The sequence below is a fragment of the Archocentrus centrarchus genome, unplaced genomic scaffold (assembly GCF_007364275.1).
Source record: "Archocentrus centrarchus isolate MPI-CPG fArcCen1 unplaced genomic scaffold, fArcCen1 scaffold_95_ctg1, whole genome shotgun sequence".
Taxonomy (NCBI): Eukaryota; Metazoa; Chordata; class Actinopteri; order Cichliformes; family Cichlidae; genus Archocentrus; species Archocentrus centrarchus.
This window is the reverse complement of record NW_022060304.1, coordinates 211949-231856: the sequence shown is the minus strand read 5'-3', so window position 1 is coordinate 231856 and position 19908 is coordinate 211949. Positions and strand designations below refer to the sequence as shown.

Genomic DNA, 19908 nt, shown 5'->3' with positions numbered 1-19908 from the left:
GAAGTCCCTTGTTGTTTTCTTCCATAGCCATGGGTGTATCAGCTCTGTTGGTTCTCCTTTGTCTCTTGGGTCAGCTCCAGTTCATTCTTTTTCTGGTTTTCACTCCATTTCTCTGTGTCCTCACTGCAGTTCCATCTTGCTGCTTCCTCTGCCTGCTCCCCTCTTCTTCGCTGCTCCTCCAGTCTTTATAAAGATGCCCCAGCAGGTGTTGCCCATTCCCCTAATTGATGTGGCAGGAAGTAAAACCTAAACAATAAAAGCATGCAATACAAACATTTAAAAACATGCAAATATAAAACCAAATAAAACCTACAAGACATTAAAATTCTGCCACATTACATGTCCACAGTGTTGATCTGCCTTAGGACCAATCACTAGCACAGAATCGGATCCAATGAAGTGGCTGATCTTTACCAGGTGGCGGCGGTAACGCTCAGCCAAAAATCCTCACGAAGAAGTGCCGTTCTAAGCGCTGTCTCAATAGACGATCTTGGTTCATGATGATGTGACACTGCAGTGTGAGAAACTTCAACAAGTAGCTAGTTACCCGATTACGTCCACCATCTTTAGACATTACAGGAGTCAAAGTAGGTATTAACCATATTTTGATACCCTCATAGAAAGCCTGTTTTTCTAATTGTACCCTCCGGGCAGCCCTTAGAACGCCCGACAACAGTTTGTGTTGGATTTGTGTGGGTTGCTAAGCTAACGTTATGTGAAGGTATTCTGTGGGTTGTCGCGCTAAACGGAAGCACATGACAGGTTAGTTAAACTGGCCTTATGTGTCGCGTCGTTTTACTACACCAACGCATGGGCGCATTGTTTTAATGGAAACGTATAGCCTCAGCTAACGTTATTTATTTATTTTTCACTTAATTACCAGACTTGTAAGCAAGCTAATGTGAAGCTAAACTTGAATCGGCATGTCAGCTCACACGTGAATGCCCCTGCTTTCTCTGGACACTCGTCGCTCTGACGGGAGCAAAAACTAGCAAATAGACTGACAAATAGCAACAGCGACAGCTGTAAACATGAGGTGCTGTAGTTTGCTTCAGGCTAGCTAACTTCCATCATTCATTCACAGAGCTGGTACACGTAGCACATTTTTATCGATACCCTTAATATTATCTGAAGCATCTCAGCAGGAACATAAAAGCACCCCAAAATGAAAATATACGCGAAGTGCAAAAAGCCGTTCTCATTATGGTTGGGCAATATGTTCGGATTTTCAACTCTGCAACCGTCATTCGAACAGCTGTTATAGTGATGGGAGACTGTAGCTGACTGGGGTTCTTTTTTTAATATATTATTTAGGGTTTAAAATAAAGTATGGCATCAAGCCTAAGGAAACAGCAATGGCAAGAAGAACATCTCTGCTTGTAGACTCAATGAACAGCAAAAATTGTAAAGTTTGCCTGGCACTGGCCTGGCTCATCTTCATGTGTATTCTTATATAAATTCGTTCAGTCTCTCTCTTTTTTTTTAATGTGTAAAATGATTCACTTGTCTCTCCCTCACTCTTGACCATGCCCTCCCATCACACAGCAGAGTCTTTCAGATTTAAACTAGCATTCAAAACAACAGACAGAATGCCCTTCTGTTTAGTCATGTTTCAAGATGATGATGGACTAATACAGCCTGTGAGAAACTTTATAGGTAAAATATTTACCAGATTAAAATCTCAGAGAGTCAGACCATTACATTAGCGACATAATTTGACCAATAACAACAAAAGAAGAACTCCTAAGAAAATAAACTGATAAAATGAACCAACCACCAATAGCTGATATATTTGTCGATTCGCCTAGTGCTAATCTCCAAACATTAAGTGATGAAGATACAACATTTCTAAGTAGTTTCATGTGAATCTGTAACTTGCTTTAGGAGCAAGTATAATTGTGATTATAAGTATGGGACAAATGTTTGGATTTTCTGCATTGTGTATGCATTGTGTGTATATATATATATATATATATATATAATTAGGGGTGGGACTTGATTAAAAAAATTAATCGAATTAATTACAAGCTTTGTAATTAATTAATCGAAATTAATCGCATTTTAATCGCATTTCAATATTTGACATGAGAAATATTTAAGTTTAGTTGATGAATAAATCAATATACATAAGCTTAAACTTCAAAATTTTGTTTATTTTCCCACCAGTCTACTACACAGACCAACAAAGGGTGGAAGAGCTCCTGTGATAAGCAAACTCCTGAAATTAAAGTTAAGCATCATAACTGGATAGTTTTATTCAACATTAATGTCTCACTTGTTATAGTTGGAAATTAATCATTCTCTCAGCTGTATTCCTTGATGTTGAAATGTGTTATGCTTGTTTTAACAGCTTATTTTGATTAAAGACTTAAAATTAAACCACAAAAAGGAGAAAAAGTTCGTTCTCCGTTTAACAGCTGCTTTTACACAGCTGTGCTTCGCACTCACGGTTGCTAGGCGACATGAGCTACGCAGAGGTGACGGCAGCTGATATGAAGGCTAGCCGCTCACTTCCGGCCTTTGTGGTGTTCGTGGGCTGCGAAAGACGTGGGCCGGGTCCTTCGCAGGATGCGGCCCCTAATTTGGACATTGTGCGTCGATATAATCTGTATGCCGGGAACTCGTGCACTGAGAAACGTTCCACCGTGCAAAGTGCGATTAAAATGCGTTAAAATTTTTAACCCGTTAATTTCCCCATAATTAATTAATCGAAATTAACGCGTTAAAGTCCCACCCCTAATATATATATATAATGTATATGTGTTTTTTTTCAATAATCAAAACTTTGGATTACATGGCATATGTCCCTATTGCATTTAAAATGGCTCAAATATGTGTTTTTGTTTTTGCATAAGAAGGAATAGTGAATGATGATATTGTGAAAGGACTGGATTTTCGCAAACTGACTGTTTTTTTTTCTTGTATTTGCAGTTTCAGGACTGAAAGTGGACAGTTGAGTTTGCTGTACAGTGACTGAGAAAGATATGATGACTCTAAGGATTCTCCTTGAAGTTCTGATACCTTAGTTTGAGCAACTTTGCACAGCCAAATTTCTTAGCCCAGCAGTATATGAGAAGATGAAGGAGAAAGAACTTCCTGCTCGTGCTACATCAGTTAATGCCCTCAAGACTTAAGATTGGTCTTGAATTAGCCACGTGTCCTTCACCTAAAAATTTATAAACCTGTAACAACACCATGAGCCAATGTTGTCCTGCTGACCTCCAGCCCAGATGAGAGGCCCAAGTGTCATTGCAGTAGTGATTACTGTTGGTCTAGATTTATCAAGAACTAGTTATCTATTCAGTTGGAGTTGACCTTGAAAATCATTACCACTTTGAGTGTCACCAAGAGAGGGAATAGAGAGATTATTGTATACAAGCTTTCAGCCCTTTGTTCATTTGGTTGTTTCAGCTTTCCTTTTCTGGGATCACCCAAGACCTGTGCTACAAATCCCAGCCTTTAGAAGTAAGCACATCTTTGCTTGGCTTTACGATGCCCACCAACCAGTCCTCCCCCTGGGGTGGAGGGAAGCTTCTGACTTGTTCTAGTGCAGATCATCCCATCAATGAAACCTCTGTCAGTACACAAGCCAAAACAGTTAGAACTACAGAAGTGCCTTATAGTTATATATCCCTTGAGCCATCTAGAAAAAACAACCAAGCCAAATCTTTAATGTCAACTGATGTTGCCTCACCACCTCCTTCTTTAAGTCAGATATCAGCGGCAACACCTGTGGTTGCTGTGTGGGAAAAAGGAGATGGCAACTTCATCGCTGTGCCAGATGAAATTCTAAGCCCAAACCAACTTCTGGTACCAGGGCTTAAGCAGTCTGGCTGCAACCTTACAGAGACTAGTACCTCTTCTTCTGTCTTCAAGATGGAATACCAGGCGGGGTTTAATGTCCAGCTGTCAGGCACCATGCCGAAATATACATCACTCGAGACCTCTCAGTCTGAAAACATTTCGGCAGTGAAGAGTCATCAGGCTGTCACATGTGTTGCTCCCTTGGGACTGGAGGCAATTTGCCATCAAGACCTGTTGATTATGGGGAAGCATGCTCCCCACCACACCAACGGGCTGACAGTGAGTGTTTATCTTTTCCAGCACTGATAACACAGCAGCAAATTTCCAGATATTTTTAGAGATGCACCTGTTTTATTATAAGAAAATGACAGTCCTGTTTTTGAAGTATTTGTTGCTGTTTACCAGTGAAACTATGTTATGGTGTCAATAAGCATTGTTTTATTTGCAGATAAATGACTCGGCAGGGCCAGTATCAACTAATACTGATATTTAGCCAGTGTGTTGGTTCATCCCTATATTTTTTATCCTTTCAGTAGCTAGCCAGAGTGGCCATAAGAATGTTTAATGGCTGGATTTAAGGTTAATTTCTTTAGTACTTGCTGTCTATGTGGAACTAAATTGGATACATGCACCTGGGCCACCAAGTAATCTATGCCTCTGTAGTAAAAGAAAAACATTCACTAATATAGTGGCAAAAACATGGTTGCAGCTAGACATCCACGTAGGGGTGGGCAGTTTATTGTTTTTGTAACTTGTTTGGTCATGATAAACATGTGTTTTGGTTTTACACATCAGGGAGATCTGTTTCCCACAGGTGATGTACCTGCCACATTAACCATGAGTTGCAGGCAGTCAGTGCTTCCTGCAGGCAGTTATTTCGAACCGAGTTTGCAGTTGCACAGTTAATTGTGCTTAACGGCAAAGTTTTTATGGTTATTTGGTAAAAATGTAAAATGCAGCAAAATATTTAATTTACACATTCATTGTTTATTTCTGATTTATTGCGAAGTGTTGATATTCAAATATGTTTAAATATTGTGTATTCACAAAAATATTTTTTACACAAACAATAGAAATACACCAACTAATTATGGGGCGCAGTCTAAATTTAATGTTTTTGGTCTCTTGCTGACGAAAGCATATTTGTTATTCCTACAGTGGCCATCATAGCTAGGATTATGCATTTGCATTGGAAGGGCCAAGAAAACTGTTGACTGTAATCTGCAATCTATTTACATCTGGCCGTGTGATTTTAATACTTTTAACTTTCTTAATAGTGTGAATTATTATATCTTTATTTATATTTATAATAACTGCGGCTGCTGTTACACCCAAATTTCCCCTCTGTGGGACAATAAAGGCTGTTTCTTCTTCTTTCTTCTTCTTAAGAAGGATTTTGACAGAGTGTGGTGTGCTGGATGCATTTTTGGTGGGCTCATTTTCAGACAGATTTAGAGGGTGGCCTGTGCCATCAACCAGTGGTTGCTTGATGGGTGTATTTGTTGTGTGGTTAGCTCAGCAGCAGAGCTTCTAGTGTTTGAACACCAACTAGTTTCTTTGTCATCAGAGGGGTGTGCTGCAAAGTAAGAGTGATGGGTCAGTGAGCTATGTTGTGTTTCAAGCCTGTATTTTCAATGTCACAAAGGCAGAAGTCTTTTTACCTGGTTATGTCACCATGGTGACATATGCTAAATGCATAAGCTGTTCCAGAGTAGGTCTGACTTTAGTACATGGGGTTCAGATGTTACATTTTATACCAAAGAAGAATGAGTGACACACCAAAAGCTGGTTTTTTTTGTGAGCATGCACAGAGACTGAAGATGAAAAGCTGCGTTAACAAAAAAAGTTGATAACCCTCATTGGTATCTGTCTGGGGTTTCAGGTTTTGTCAGGCCAGCTAACACAATAAAAAGGCTGTCTTTGTTGAACTTGCTTCATGATGTACCCCTCAGACCTTTAGTTTGATTTGCATCTCTTTATAACATCTCTTCTATATTAGGTAAGCTTTATGTAAGTCTGTCTTCTCCTCTATGTCTGATATTGCCTTGTTTTTCCCTCCTTAGCATGAGCCTGCAGATTGTTTCTCTATGCCACCAGTGCCTGATATCTGCCTTAGTCTTTGTGAAAATCAGGGGCCAACTGTGAGGAAGGATGCCTCCAGTCTTAACAACACAAAAACAGAGATAAGAAGCACAAGAGGAGAAGCAAAACCTATGCAGAGGAGTTGTTCAGCTCAATCAGCAACAAAATGCGGGCAGACACAGAACAGCAGCACAACTTCTTTTGAGACTTCTTTTGACTGTCAGTTCCTTGTGAGAGGTGTTCCTCTCACAGATTTGGGAGCAACTACAAACAGCAAGCCCCAAACAAGTGCAACCAAGCAGACCCCAGGCAGAAGTATCAATCCCTTTCCAAACAATCCAATGCCAGCTTTGAATTGTGCCAGTGCCAGTCAGGCGGAGAAGACATCACCATTGGAGGCTGCTACAGGTAATCAGAGCTGTTTGTTTCCTTAATATGTACTAAAGCTGTTGAAAGGAACCCAGGAAGAGGAGACTGTCTGGGTATCAAATATGATTGAGTCAGCAAGCTAATTTAAAGATACAGGCAGTCATTTTTTGAGTTTATATATGTACTGTAGATATTGATTAGTGTGCAATTATGTCATGAAACAAATTGATGTGTTCTCATAAACTTAGAATTAAACTTAGAAGAACTTATTTTGTTGTTCCAAAAAAACAACAAAATAGTGGCTGGGGAGGACTTTGTCTTATTCTTGACCTGCAAATCTTGAACAAATACCTGCAAACATACAAGTTCAAGATGCTAGTACTCAGACAGCTTTAGCCGTTGGCCCGGTGGATTGGTTTACAGCAGTTGATCTAAAAGATGCTTGCTTTCATGTAACTATACACCTGCATCACTGAGGTTTGCATTTGAGGATTTAGCCTACAAATGCCTGGTGCTGCCATTCGGGCTGTCTCTCGCTCCTTGCACTTTCACAAAATGTGCCAAGGCAGCGTTGGCTCCCCTTAGAGAGAGGGTCATCTGCATTTAATTCAGTTCAATTTTATTTATATAGCGCCAAATCACAATAAACAGTTGCCTCATTATATTGTATGGCAGGAGTCCTCAAATCCAGGCCTCGAGGTCCGGTGTCCTGCAGGTTTTGGATGTGTCCCTGATCCAACACACCTGAATCAAATGACTGAATTACCTCCTCAGTATGCAGTCAAGTTTTCCGGAGTCCTGCTAATGACTTCTATATTTGACTCAGGTGTGTTGAAGCAGAAACACATCTAAAACCTGAAGGACACCGGACCTCGAGACCTGGATTTGAGGATCCCTGTTGTATGGTAAAGACCACAGAAGGCATTTTAACCTATCTAGATGACTAGGCACTTATAGCGGGCTCAAGACAGCAGGCGGCAATGCCGCTGTTGCTGGTTGTGTCACACATTTAGGCATGGGGTTTTTCTGTGACTTTTCAGAAAAGCTCACTTAGCCCAAGTCAGCAGAACTCTTTTCTTCGGGCTTGAAATATGTTGTAGCACAAAGTGATCGCGTTTCACTACTGCCTTGCTCAGTTTCAGTTAGTGCGAAGACTGCCTTTCCAAACAATCCTACAGTTGTTGGGGATGATGGCATCTATGATTGCCGTGGTGTCCGTTGGACTGTTAGGGATGAGAGCTTTTCAGCATTGGACTCTCTCACACTCACTCTATACCGAATGTCCATTTGCTAGTGCTAATGTCTGTGGCTGCTTGCAAATTCAGAATCAGAATCAGAATCAGAAGGTTTTTATTGCCATATGGGTGAACAGGTTCACAGCCTTAGGAAATTGCTGCGGTACTTCGTGCGTACAGAAAAAAACAAATAAGTATAAAAACTATAAGACAATATACAAGTATACAAATTGCAAATATACAGAGATATTAGAGCTATAACTATAGCACAATATTACAAAATTACAAAATATACAGTGCAGAGACTAATTAAAAGATAGAAGAATGTAGACTATATTCCACTAATATGTACATCAGTGCAATCAGACAGGTGCATAGACATAGGGTCATCAGCGTTTGTGGAGGGTGGTGGTAACAGTCTTAGGGTAATTGTTCATGAGTCCAACAGCAGAGGGGAAGAAACTGTTCTTATGGCGGGAGGTTCTGGTCCGTATGGACCGTAGCCTCCTGCCTGAGGGGAGAGGGTCAAAAAGTCTGTGCCCAGGGTGAGAGTGGTCGGCTGTGATCCGACCTGCACGCCCCAGTGTCCTGGAGGTGTACAGGTCCTGGAGAGATGGGAGGTTACAGCCAATCACCTTCTCAGCAGAGTGCACAATGCGCTGTAGTCTCTGTTTGTCCCTAGTGGTGGCTCCAGCGTACCACACAGTGATGGAGGAGGTGAGGATGGACTCAATGATGACAGTATAGAACTGCACCATGGTCCTTGCTGGCAAGTTGAATTTCTTCAACTGCCGCAGGAAGTACATCCTCTGCTGGGCCTTTTTGATGACAGAGGTGATGGTGGGCTCCCACTTGAGGTCCTGGGTGATGGTAGTTCCCAGGAAGCGAGAAGAGTCCACTGTGGTGATGGGGGTGTCAGTCAGGATGATGGAGGGTAGAGGGGCTGTGTGCTTCCTAAAGTCCACTATAATCTCCACTGTCTTCTGGGCGTTCAGTACCAGGTTATTGTGGCTGCACCAGGACGCCAGACGTTTGACCTCCATCCTGTAGGCCGACTCGTCCCCGTCTGAGATGAGTCCGATGAGAGTCATGTCGTCTGCAAACTTAATAAGCTTGACAGACTGGTGGTCAGAGGTGCAGCAGTTGGTATACAGGGAGAAGAGCAGAGGAGAGAGGACACAGCCCTGAGGAGTGCCAGTGCTGATGGTCCGGGAGTCCGAGACATTCTTCCCCAGCCTCACGTGCTGCTTCCTGTTCGTCAGGAAGTCAGTGATCCACCTGCAGATGGGATCTGGCACGTTCATCTGGGACAGCTTTTCTTGGAGGAGATCAGGGATGATGGTGTTGAAGGCAGAGCTGAAGTCCACAAACAGGATCCTGGCGTAGGTTCCCTGGGAGTCCAGATGCTGTAGGATGAAGTGCAGAGTCAGGTTGATGGCGTCGTCCACAGACCTGTTGGCTCTGTAGGCAAACTGCAGGGGGTCCAGAAGGGGGGCTGTGAGGGACTTGAGGTGGGACAGCACCAGACGCTCAAATGACTTCATGACCACAGAAGTCAGTGCCACAGGTCTGTAGTCATTTAGTCCAGTGATCCTTGGCTTCTTGGGGACAGGAACAATGGTAGCAGTTTTAAAGCAGACAGGCACGTGGCAAGCCTCCAGTGAGGAGTTGAAGATGTTCGTGAACAATGGGGCAAGCTCGTTAGCACAGTGTCTCAGTGTGGCAGGTGAGACACCATCTGGACCTGGCGCTTTGCGAGCTTTGACACTCCTGAACTGCTTTAGCACCTGGTCCTCCTGAATACAAAAGACTGTGGGGGTGGGGGAGGAGGGGGACTCTGGGGTGGAAGTCCTTGATGATGTGGGCTTCTCTGAGGTGTGGGGAGTGGGGGAGGTTGGGGGGTGAATATTTGTGAACTCGTTCAGTCTATTTGCAGTTTGTAGGTCGTCTGTGGAGTGGGGGGTTTTAGGCTTGTAGTTGGTAATCTGCCTAAAACTTTTCCATACAGAGGCCGCGTCGTTCTCTGAGATCTGCTGCTGTATATTCTCAGAGTGATGTGATCTAGCAGTGGCCACTTCCTTGCTAAACCTGTACTTGGCCTCTTTGTAGCAGTCTTTGTCCCCACTTTTAAAAGCCTCCCTCTTCTCTATCCACAGCTGCTTCAGTTTGGGAGTAAACCAGGGTTTGTCACTGTTATAACACACCCTGGTGCGTGATGGCACAATGCTGTCCTCGCAGAAGTGGATATACGAGGTTACAGTGTCCGTGTAGTCATCCAGACTGTCACAGGCAGCCCTCATTGAGTCCCAGTCTGTAGTTTCGAAGCATGTGCGGAGCTCCTCCACAGCCTCACGGGTCCACTGCTTTGTTGTCCTCACCACAGGTTTGAGAGCTTCAGCCTCTGTCTGTACGCGGGGATCAGGTGGATCATGTCGTGGTCAGAGAGGCCGAGTGCAGCGCGGGGCACTGCGTGATAAGCCCCGCTTATCGTGCTGTAGCAGTGGTCTAATGTCTTCTCCTCTCTGGTCGGACATGTGATATATTGTTTATATTTGGGAAGTTCCTGTCTCAGGCTGGCTTTATTAAAGTCCCCAAGTACGATGATAAGAGAGTCCGGGTATGTCCGCTCCATGCACAGAATCTGCTCTGTGAGCGCGCACTGGGCCTCGTGCACGTCCGCGTCCGGCGGGATGTAAACAGCAGCCAGTATGAATGAAGCGAACTCCCGCGGAGAGTAAAACGGTTTACAGTGAATGAAAAGATATTCCAGTGAGGGAGAGCAGTGCTTAGCAATCTCTGTCACATCCGTACACCAGCCACTGTTTATGTAGAAGCAGACTCCTCCACCTGTAGCCTTGCCGGAAAGCGCAGCTTGCCGGTCTGCGCGGAGGAGATGAAATCCCTCCAACTGGAGCGCGCAGTCCGGTATCTCCTCACACAGCCATGACTCCGTGAAGCATAACACACAGGATTTGGAAAAGTCTCTATTCATGCTCCTCATCAGTATCAGTTCGTCCATTTTGTTCCTAAGTGAACGCACGTTGGAGAGGAAAATCCCAGGTAAGGCTGTGCGTAATCCACGTCTCCTTAGCCTCACAAGCACGCCAGCGCGCTTCCCTCTCTTTCGGCGTCTCACTTTCTGGGCCAGAGTGTGTAATAAATCCGCCGCAGATGCGCCAAAAACAGGAAATAAATCCGAAGGTGTTGTGGACCTAATGTTGAAAAGCTCTTCTCTGGTGTAAGAATACCCAGAAGAGTGTCCAGACACAGAAATAACGCACAAAAACAAACAAAACAGAGCGCACCGAAGTACCAGGGCATCCATTCGCAGCGCCATCTTGGACTAGTCTGTCCAAATTGTGATGATAGCGATCCGTTCTGATAGCTAACAGCTGAAATTCTCTGCGACAGCACCTCAGCCAGGTGCAGCACCAGGCAATCAACTGCTAGTTAGAACCCTGATAAGTAAGGACCTTAACTTTAAATCTCTGTCCTTTAAGAACTTTAAGAAATGAATTAATGCTGGAATTTATATAGCAAAGGCATAAAAAAAGATTTTTGATGAAAATCTGATAGCAAAAATCTGTTCAGAAATCGTGTTCTGACGTGTTCTGTGGTGGGCGAAACCATTTCCATCCATTCATCCCTTTTACTGCTCTCCCAGAAGTACTCATAGTAGATTGCTTATTTGAAATAAATAGCAATTCAGCCTGGCATTAATATCCCAAAATGTCATCAAACAATTAAAGCACACTGAAGAATAAAAACGTATCCAAGACAAAAACATTTTTGGTGTTCCGATCAGCTGTTCGTCTGAAACAATAGAAACAATTCCAGAATTACTGTCAGGGGATTTTACAGCACTAAGCGGCTGAATTAGGTAGCCCATGTACGTACATATTGCTATTTGGTGTCCCGGAGGCAGTGTACGTTATTTATCAGATGATTTCTCGTGTCACCAAAATTACATCTAAAGTTACATCAAAGTAATAATCCATGGATTTTTAACCAAGGTAAAGTACAAATACTTTAGCATCTCTACCTATTGAATTATGACAATTTTTTAGCTAAAATGTGAAGTTTAATAGCAGTGGCCAACCACGCTGAATTTGAACTGTCTTTTGTTTGGGACACAAGTGTGTGATTTACCTGTCCTTAATTTGCAGTTTTTCTCAGATAGCTGGGATTCATTTTGGTTTGATAGATTTAAAAAAAAAAAAGCATTCTTTTCCATCATTGTTTTGGGCATGTCCAGCTGACATTTTATAGAGCTGCCAATATGTTGAGGTCAATTTAATTATTAATGTGTCATTTTGGGAATAAAACCTCCCGGCTATAATGAAAATAATCATTTTTTTAACATCTATGTAACACATTTGTACAGTTTAGTGTGGAATGACCTATATATGTGTATAGGTATGTATACAAATGTGTGTGTACAGAGACTGTATGGCCTACAACAATGGGCCAGACACCCCATACTCCCACAAGGATACCCCGAGGGACACAGTTGAATGCCTTCTCCGAGTCCACAAAGCACATTTAGACTGGTTGGGCAAACTCCCACGCTCACTCAGATATCCTTGAGAGGATAAAGAGCTGGTCCAGCGTTCCGCGACCAGGACGAAAACTGCATTGTTCCTCCTGGATCCGAGGTTCGACTAACGGGCGGACCCTCCTTTCCAGCACCGTGGCATAGACCTTACCGGGGAGGCTGAGGAGTGTGATTCCCCGAAAGTTGGAGCACACCCTCCGGTCTCCCTTCTTAAAGATGGGGACCACCACCCTGGTCTGCCAATCCAATGGCACTGCCCCAGATCTCCACGCGATGTTGCAGAGGCGTGTCAACCAAGACAGCCCTACAACATCCAGAGCCTTCAGGAACTCAGGGTGAATCTCATCCACCCCAGGGGCCCTGCCACCAAGGAGTTGTTTAACTGCCTCAGTGACCTCGTCCCCAGTGATGGGCAAGTCATCTCCCTCGTCCCCAGACACTGCTTCCACTATAGAAGGCGTGTCAGTGGGATTCAGAAGTGAACAGGACTGCTAGATGGTCAGAGTTGCCAGCTTGAGGAATCTTGAGGAATTTAGTAATCTAGTATTCTATTGATTATTCCATCGATTAATCAAGTAAGTGAATAAGAAATACTTTTGTCTTCTTAACAGTTCATCTGCATATTTTAGCTTTCATAGATTTACTGTAGATTTTTCATTGTGTGAAACAAACACTGGTGGATGGAGCAACTACAAAGTTCTCTTTTCTTCACGTTGATACTTGCTGATCAGGTGCTCGATGAAGGACCTCCAGCTGGTCTTCAGTAAAGTTTTTTTTTTATTACTTTCTGGTAGCTAAGAGCTGAAATTCTCAGCACACCGAGCACAAAATGCATACACACACACACACACACACACACACACACACACACACACACACACACACACACACGGGTGTAGAGCAGTGTATTTTTTTGTCAAGTTTTTATTACACACTAGTCACTTTTGGACCTTGAATCTTCCACCTGACAAAGAATGGGAAACTGATAAAGGTTAGTTAGCGACCTCCCAAGTTTACATTCATACATTGATTTACATTGAAGAGTGATATGCTCACTTTCCTTCATTGTAGCTACCACGTAACCATATAAAGGCTTACATCTATGCATCCTTGCTCATTTGCTGCACTCACATTATAGGGCATAAAAGCACATGAACACACACCAAATCTAGCTTGTCCAGCTGATACAATTCTGTCAGAACTCATTTTGCTTCTTTAAAGCATTCCAAAGACACAGTGTAAAGGTGTAAAAAATTTTATTTTAGGCCTTAGTTTAGGTTGTATGTATGCCTTATTTTATTTGATGTTACTGTATTTGAGCTTATTTATATTTGCATTTAAGAAAATATTTTCTTCAAAAAACTTAATATTCATATAGCACCAAATCACAACAGTCACCTCAAGGTGCATTATATTGTTAGATAAAAACCCTACAATAAATCTAAAGCATCACAATTTCTAAAGTGGAAACAAATGCGCAGTTAATTTTAAAAGACCTTATTAAGACAGAAATATTTATTATCTGATAAATCAATTAATCAAAGGAGTAATCAGTATAATATCCATCCGTCCGTCAATCCATCCATCCATCCATCCATCCATTCATTCATTTATTAATTTTCCTCCGCTTACCTGGGGCCGGGACGTGGGGGCAGCAGCCTAAGCAGAGAAGCCCAGACCTCCCTCTCCCTAGCCACCTCCAGTAGCTCCACCTGGGGCAACAGCTCATCCCTGAGCTGGAACTCCGCCCTTTTTCAGCTGAGGACATTGGCCTCAGACTTAGAGGTGCTGATTCTCATGCCAGACGCTTCACACTCGGCTGCGAACCATTCCACTGCAAGCTGGAGGCCACCACCTGACGAGATTCTGAGGCCACCAAGGCGGAAACCTTCCGCCACATTGGCTAAACCTTGAAATTCTGTCCATAAAAATGGTGACAAAGCGCAGCCCTGGCGAAGTCCAACACCCACAGGAAATTAGTCTCTGACTTATTGCTGGCAAAACGGACCAAGCGCTCGCTTGTACAGGGACTGAGTGCAGAGCATACAGACACCCCATACTCCCGCAGCATGTCCCATAGATATCCCAAGGTATGCGGTTGAATGCCTTTTCCAAGTCCACAAAACACTTGTAGACTGGATGGGCAAACTCCCACGCAAACTCAGATATTCTAGAGAGGATAATGAGCTGGTCCAGCATTCTGCGACCAGGATGAAAACTGCATTGTTTCTCTTGAATCATAGGTTTGACTTAACGGACGGACCGTCCTTTCCAAAAATCTTTTTTTTTTTTTTTGCAAAACAATTAAATGGTTCGGAAAAAAAACATGCTAGGGTAACCCTGCCCAGGACACTCTCCCAAATCAGATTCTTTAGATTTCTTAAGATTTTCAAGATTTAATTTCCTGATTGAAATAAAGGAGGATTGTTTGTTTTTTTTGTTTTTTTTTTTTAAAGATAATGTATACAAATTATTCAGTATGAATCCCACTTTTGGAATCACAGTGTGGTATGGTTTTCCATACAAGTTGCCCTGCATAACTCTTGTTTCACATACAGATGTGCCCTGCTGTCCTGCAGGAGCTTTGGTGGGCTCAGTGACCAATCAGATCTCAGCTATTCACCTCACAAGGCAGGGATACCCAGCCTCAGCATTATCTTCCTTCCCATCTCTTTCTTCTGCCTCACTGACACAGGAATGCCTGCTTGAAGAGACTCAGCCCTGTGGGTGAGAATCATCTGGTTTGAATTTCAGGTTTTCCTCTTTCACAGCTTTACTCAAGAGTATTTCACCTTGTGTTCATTTTCCCCCCAGCCCAGTGTATGTTGCACAAATAGATGGAGAAGAAGAGGAGCTGCCTGATGAGCTGGAAAATGCTGGTAGTGATGGTGGTAAGGTGTTCAATTAAACTGCATCATACTTGTTTGGCAATTAATCAACTGACAGTTTGTTCTATTGATGATAACCACTGTCATTTTTAGATGAGTCAGACTGCTCATCCATCATTTGCACTTCATCCAGAACATCCATCACTGTCCTCTCCAGGTAAGACATGCTAAAAACGCACGTACGCACACTGAAGAGTTCAGATATAAAACCCTCTATGTCCACCTGGCAACTTTTCTTTTAAAAGGGTCAGAGTCCTGTGTTAAAATTCAGTAATTTAATTTTACACACAATAATGAGGTTATTATTAAGAGAAAAAATTGCCTTTTTTACTCCACCTCCGGAGGGGAAACAGGGTATTGCTTTTGGGATGTTTACCTTTTTGTTTGTTAACAGAATTGCAGAAAAAATACCAGCCTGGTTCATATTGAATTTACGTGAAAGATGGCCATTGACCCCCTAGATCACGAGTCAAGGGTTAAAAAAAAAATTAGGAAATCCAGAAAATTTGAAAAAACAATCTCTATTTTTGGCCCTCTCGAGTTGACAGACGCACCTGCACGTCCAAATGAAATTGTCGATTTAAGATAAATAACAGCAGGATGCAGCCTCGGTGAGTCTCCAGTTTAATTTGTATTGAAAATGCAGACCTCAAACTACATACCAGTGTTAGTGCATGTTTTTTATTTGTGAAAGAAGACTCCTAAAACACTTTAATTAAAAAAATATAACATTTAATATATTAAAGAATTAGAAGATATCACATGTACATGTGGGCAGTCTTGTTCAGGGAGACACAGGCCTTCCCAGTCAGCTGCCTGTACTCCCCTCCCCAGAAGAGCACTGCTCTAAGCTAAACATAACAATCTTATACTACAAGCGCTATCTACAAGTGCTATCAATTCAAAAACAGTGGTTGGTTCCGGCATCATGGCACGAGCTTCTCCAATCAGCAATAAGAGCTCCGTAAAAGAAGCACACACCTCCCCCATCACATATTCCCAGTCATGACTTGGCAGTTTTATTCTCCTTATCAACAGGGTGCGATGACCTACACACACCTCCTTAGACACAGATGTACATGTCTTGGCAAAACCTTTAAGGATAAGATAAACATATTCTTCTCCAAGACCGAGAAGGTCATAAATAAGATGAACATATTGCCCAAAGGCCTGAATTTAGTCTGGCACTGTCTGTTGCTTTCTGTCTAATGTATTATTTAATTATTTAATTTTAATAGAAAAGCAATTTGACAAAGTACCGTATTTTTTGGACTATAAGGCACACCTAAAATCCTTAAATTTTCTCAAAAATCGGCAGTGCACCGTATGTATGGATTCTTGTTGTGCTTACTGACCTTGAACCAATTTTATGTGGTACACTGCGCTCAAAATCTGTCAGTATGTTTTAGTGCGACCTTGGTAAGGGACGCTTAACAAATATCAACATTTTTCAGAGCGTACAAAGTGTAGGGGGGGGCAAGTGTAACACCCAGCGTATGCTTTTCAAATAGTTAGAAAATTTCGCGCCGTTTGTGTAATTTGAGTGCTGCCGTCTGACCGCCGATGGCCGAGGCATCCACACCACTGCACCATTGTGTGGTCTGCAGCGATATTTCCTCCGGTCTCGCAGATCAGTTCAAAGGCCTCATTGAATTCTGTAAAATAGTCTATCATCGATTCACAAAATGACTCTACTGATGATATTAGACAGGAACAAGCTGTGAGTGCAGCGCAGCAGGTGTGGAAAGCAGCAAAGCCACCGGAGATAAATTCAACAAAGAAGTGTTCCAAAAATGGAAACGTTATGCTGTAAACCACAGAAAACGATGATGGATTTTATTCAACATGTTCCTGGCCTATTTCCATCTATGCTGGCCTGTATATTTGTGCGTAATCTGGCGATCGCGGCCGGCACAGTTTTGCCAACTTTTGTGTAACAAAACTTGCTGTGGGCTGTCTCAAAAGTTGCTAAAGGACGAATCGAGGTCCGGGGGTGTGTGTGCTGTCCTCCTTGGTGCCAAAGAGAGGTCCGGGCGACGCCACAGCGTACGAGCAGTACGAGCACTACGAGTACACAAAACACGGTGACAGCGGAGTTTTCAGGTTTCCGGTATTGTGTCAAAAAGGGATTTCCTTTTTTTTTTTTTTTTTAATATTTTTTCTTTGCTTATATCGGTAAATATACTGATGCACAGGATTTATGAAGGGCTTATATATAAAATGAAGAAATGACTTGTTCTTACCCTCATTAATAAAGAATATATTGTAGTGTCTGTTAAGACATTGAAGAAGATGGCGAGAGATTGCCAGCAAAAGTTTCCCTTTTATTAACAATTAAATGGTTGGTGTGTGCCACAACCAAAACAAAACAGTAACAACAACGAGACTGACTCAGATAATGACGAGAGGGAACCCGGCATGCTTGATGCCCAAATTGCCCAAGCTGTTCAACTCAGACACTGAAGATGAGGAATTTGATAGATTTGTGGAAGATGAATGATTTAAAATGTGTGTATTTTTCTGTATTTGTTACAACTGAACAATATTGTGAATGAGTTGAATAAAGTTCGACTTACCTGACGCTTTTGTTCGTTCTACATATGTTTTATCATGCGCCTTATACCCCGGTGCGCCTTATGTATGAAAATAGACCCGTTCATTGATAGTGTGCATTATAATGCAGTGCGCCTTATGGTCCACAAAATCCAGTCCTCGCGCTGCCATGCAGGTACAATTTGCTGTGAGGACTTAGTTCTCTGACTTGTTTGCAATGAGCCATATAGCAGATGAACACAGTGATATTTGAGAAGTGAAATGAAGTTTATAGGATTTACGGAAAGTGTGCAATAATTATTTAAACTAAATTAGGCAGGTGCATACGTTTGGGCACCCCAATAAAAAAATCAATATTTAGTCGATCCTCCTCTTGCAGAAATAACAGCCTCTAAAAGCTTCCTATAGCTTCCAATGAGAGTCTGGATTCTGGTTGAAGGCATTTTGGACTATTCTGCTTTCTGAAGCATCTCCAGTTCAGTCATGTTTGATGGTTTCTGAGCATGGACAGCCCGCTTTAAATCCCACCACAGATCTTCAATAATATTCAGGTCTGGGACTGAGATGGCCGTTCCAGAACGTTGTACTTGTTCCTCTGCATGAATGATTCAGTAGATTTTGAGCAGTGTTTAGGGTCGTTGTCTTGTTGAAGTATCCAGCCCCGGCACAGCTTCAACTTTGTCACTGATTCTTGAACATTGTTCTCAAGAATCTAATGATATTGACTGGAATCCATGCGACCCTCAACTTTAACAAGATTCCCAGTACCTGCACTGGCCACACAGCCCCACAGCATGATGGAACCACCACCAAATTTTACTGTGGGTACCAAGTGTTTGTCTTGGAGTGCTGTGTTCTTTTTCCACCATGCATACGCCCAGTGTTATGTCCAAATAACTCTTGTCTTGTCCAAATGTGCTTTAGTTTACCTCAAGTGATTCTGTTTGTGGCATGTGTGCAGAAAAGGCTTCTTCTGTATTACACTCCCATACAGCTTCTCCTTGTGAAAGTGCGCTGAATTGTTGAACGATGTACAGTGATACCATCTGCAGCAAGATGATGTTGTAGGTCTTTGGAGCTGCTCTGTGGGTTGACTATGACTGTTCTCACCATCCTTCGCCTCTACCTATCTGAGATTTTTCTTGACCTGCCTTTACGGGCATTAACTGGAACTGTGCCTGTGGTCTTCCATTTCCTTACTATGTTCCTCACAGTGGAAACTGACAGCTGAAATCTCTGAGAGAGCTTTTTGGATCCTTCCCCTAAATCAGGATGTTGAACAATCTTTGTATTCAACTCATTTGGGAGTTGTTTGGAGGCTCCCATGTTGCCACTCTTCAGAGAAGATGAAAAGAGGAGAAACACTTGCAATTGGCCACCTTAACCCTTTCTCATAATTGGATTCAGCTGTGTATCAGAGGCGATTGCTCTAAGACTGCAAGGGAAGCTCAGCTTCCCCTAAAATGTCAAAAAATAAGTGATCAAATATGGTAAATGGTAAATGGACTAGCTCTTATATAGCGCTTTTCTACTCAATCAGAGCACTCAAAGCGCTTACACAACATGTTTTACATTTACCCATGCACTCACATTCATACAAGCACTTCCATGTTTCTACTAAGCTAAGTGCTTTTAATTAACTATCATTCACACACATTCATACTCCGACAGGACGGTCGGAGAGCAACTTGGGGTTAAGTATCTTGCCCAAGGATACATTGGCATGTAGCCTGGAGTAGCCAGGAATCGAACCGCTGACCTTCCGATCAGTAGGTGACCTGCTCTATCTACTGAGCTACAGCCACCCCACTGAGCTACAGCCACCCCACTGAGCTACAGCCACTCCTCAATGCTTCAACATACAGTCATCAATGAGGGCTCTAATCAAAGATACTATCCTGAGGAATCCTGTACTACACACAAAATTACTGAATAAATCATAAATAAAGCCATATTAATCCAATAAAATATGAATGACACTATTGTACATTGTAAAAAAAAAACTAGTCACAAAACAAATCACCATTTCTGTAAATGCTATTTTATTTTTCAGAGTAATGTAAAAAAAAAACACAGCACAGCAAACTGCAACTATTTAAAATTATTCTGCTCTACCCCCACCCCCCCTCACATGGAATTTTCAATGTGCCACCGGTTATAACAGTCTCTGTTTGGGACAAAGCACAATGGCTTGTCACATGTGGTGCACTGGCCCTTCTGGCCCGTGCTGTAACAGGCATTAGATCCTCTTCATCAGATGAAGAAGCCTCTTCCACCATCTTCTCTTTGGCTGGCTGCCACTCATGATCAGAGGTTCCCCTAATTTGTAAAAGAAGGAAAATGTCAGGCCTTCATGCACCAAAAACCCAGTCATTTTTCAGTGATTCCCTTACACACACAAATAAATACATTGTATATCAAA

The 19908-nt window shown here is 42.5% G+C and overlaps 1 protein-coding gene across 4 annotated transcripts in view; it reads left to right on the top strand.

The window, feature by feature from the left end:
- Positions 1 to 446: 446 nt before the first annotated feature.
- Positions 447 to 19908, top strand: part of ttll4 (tubulin tyrosine ligase-like family, member 4) — a 43657-nt gene continuing 24195 nt past the window's right edge. For 2 of the 4 annotated variants that reach the window (XR_004019741.1, XM_030726035.1), the window contains exons 1-6: positions 447 to 587; positions 2932 to 4083; positions 5868 to 6294; positions 14604 to 14772; positions 14860 to 14936; positions 15027 to 15090. Coding sequence is in view for 3 of the 4 variants with exons in the window: in XM_030726035.1 (XP_030581895.1) it covers positions 3493 to 4083; positions 5868 to 6294; positions 14604 to 14772; positions 14860 to 14936; positions 15027 to 15090 (1328 nt within the window). In the remaining variant the exon portion in view is untranslated. Of the gene's footprint in view, positions 592 to 2931; positions 4084 to 5867; positions 6295 to 14603; positions 14773 to 14859; positions 14937 to 15026; positions 15091 to 19908 lie in introns of all 4 variants that reach the window. The other 2 variants (XM_030726037.1, XM_030726036.1) reach the window with 2 other exon arrangements.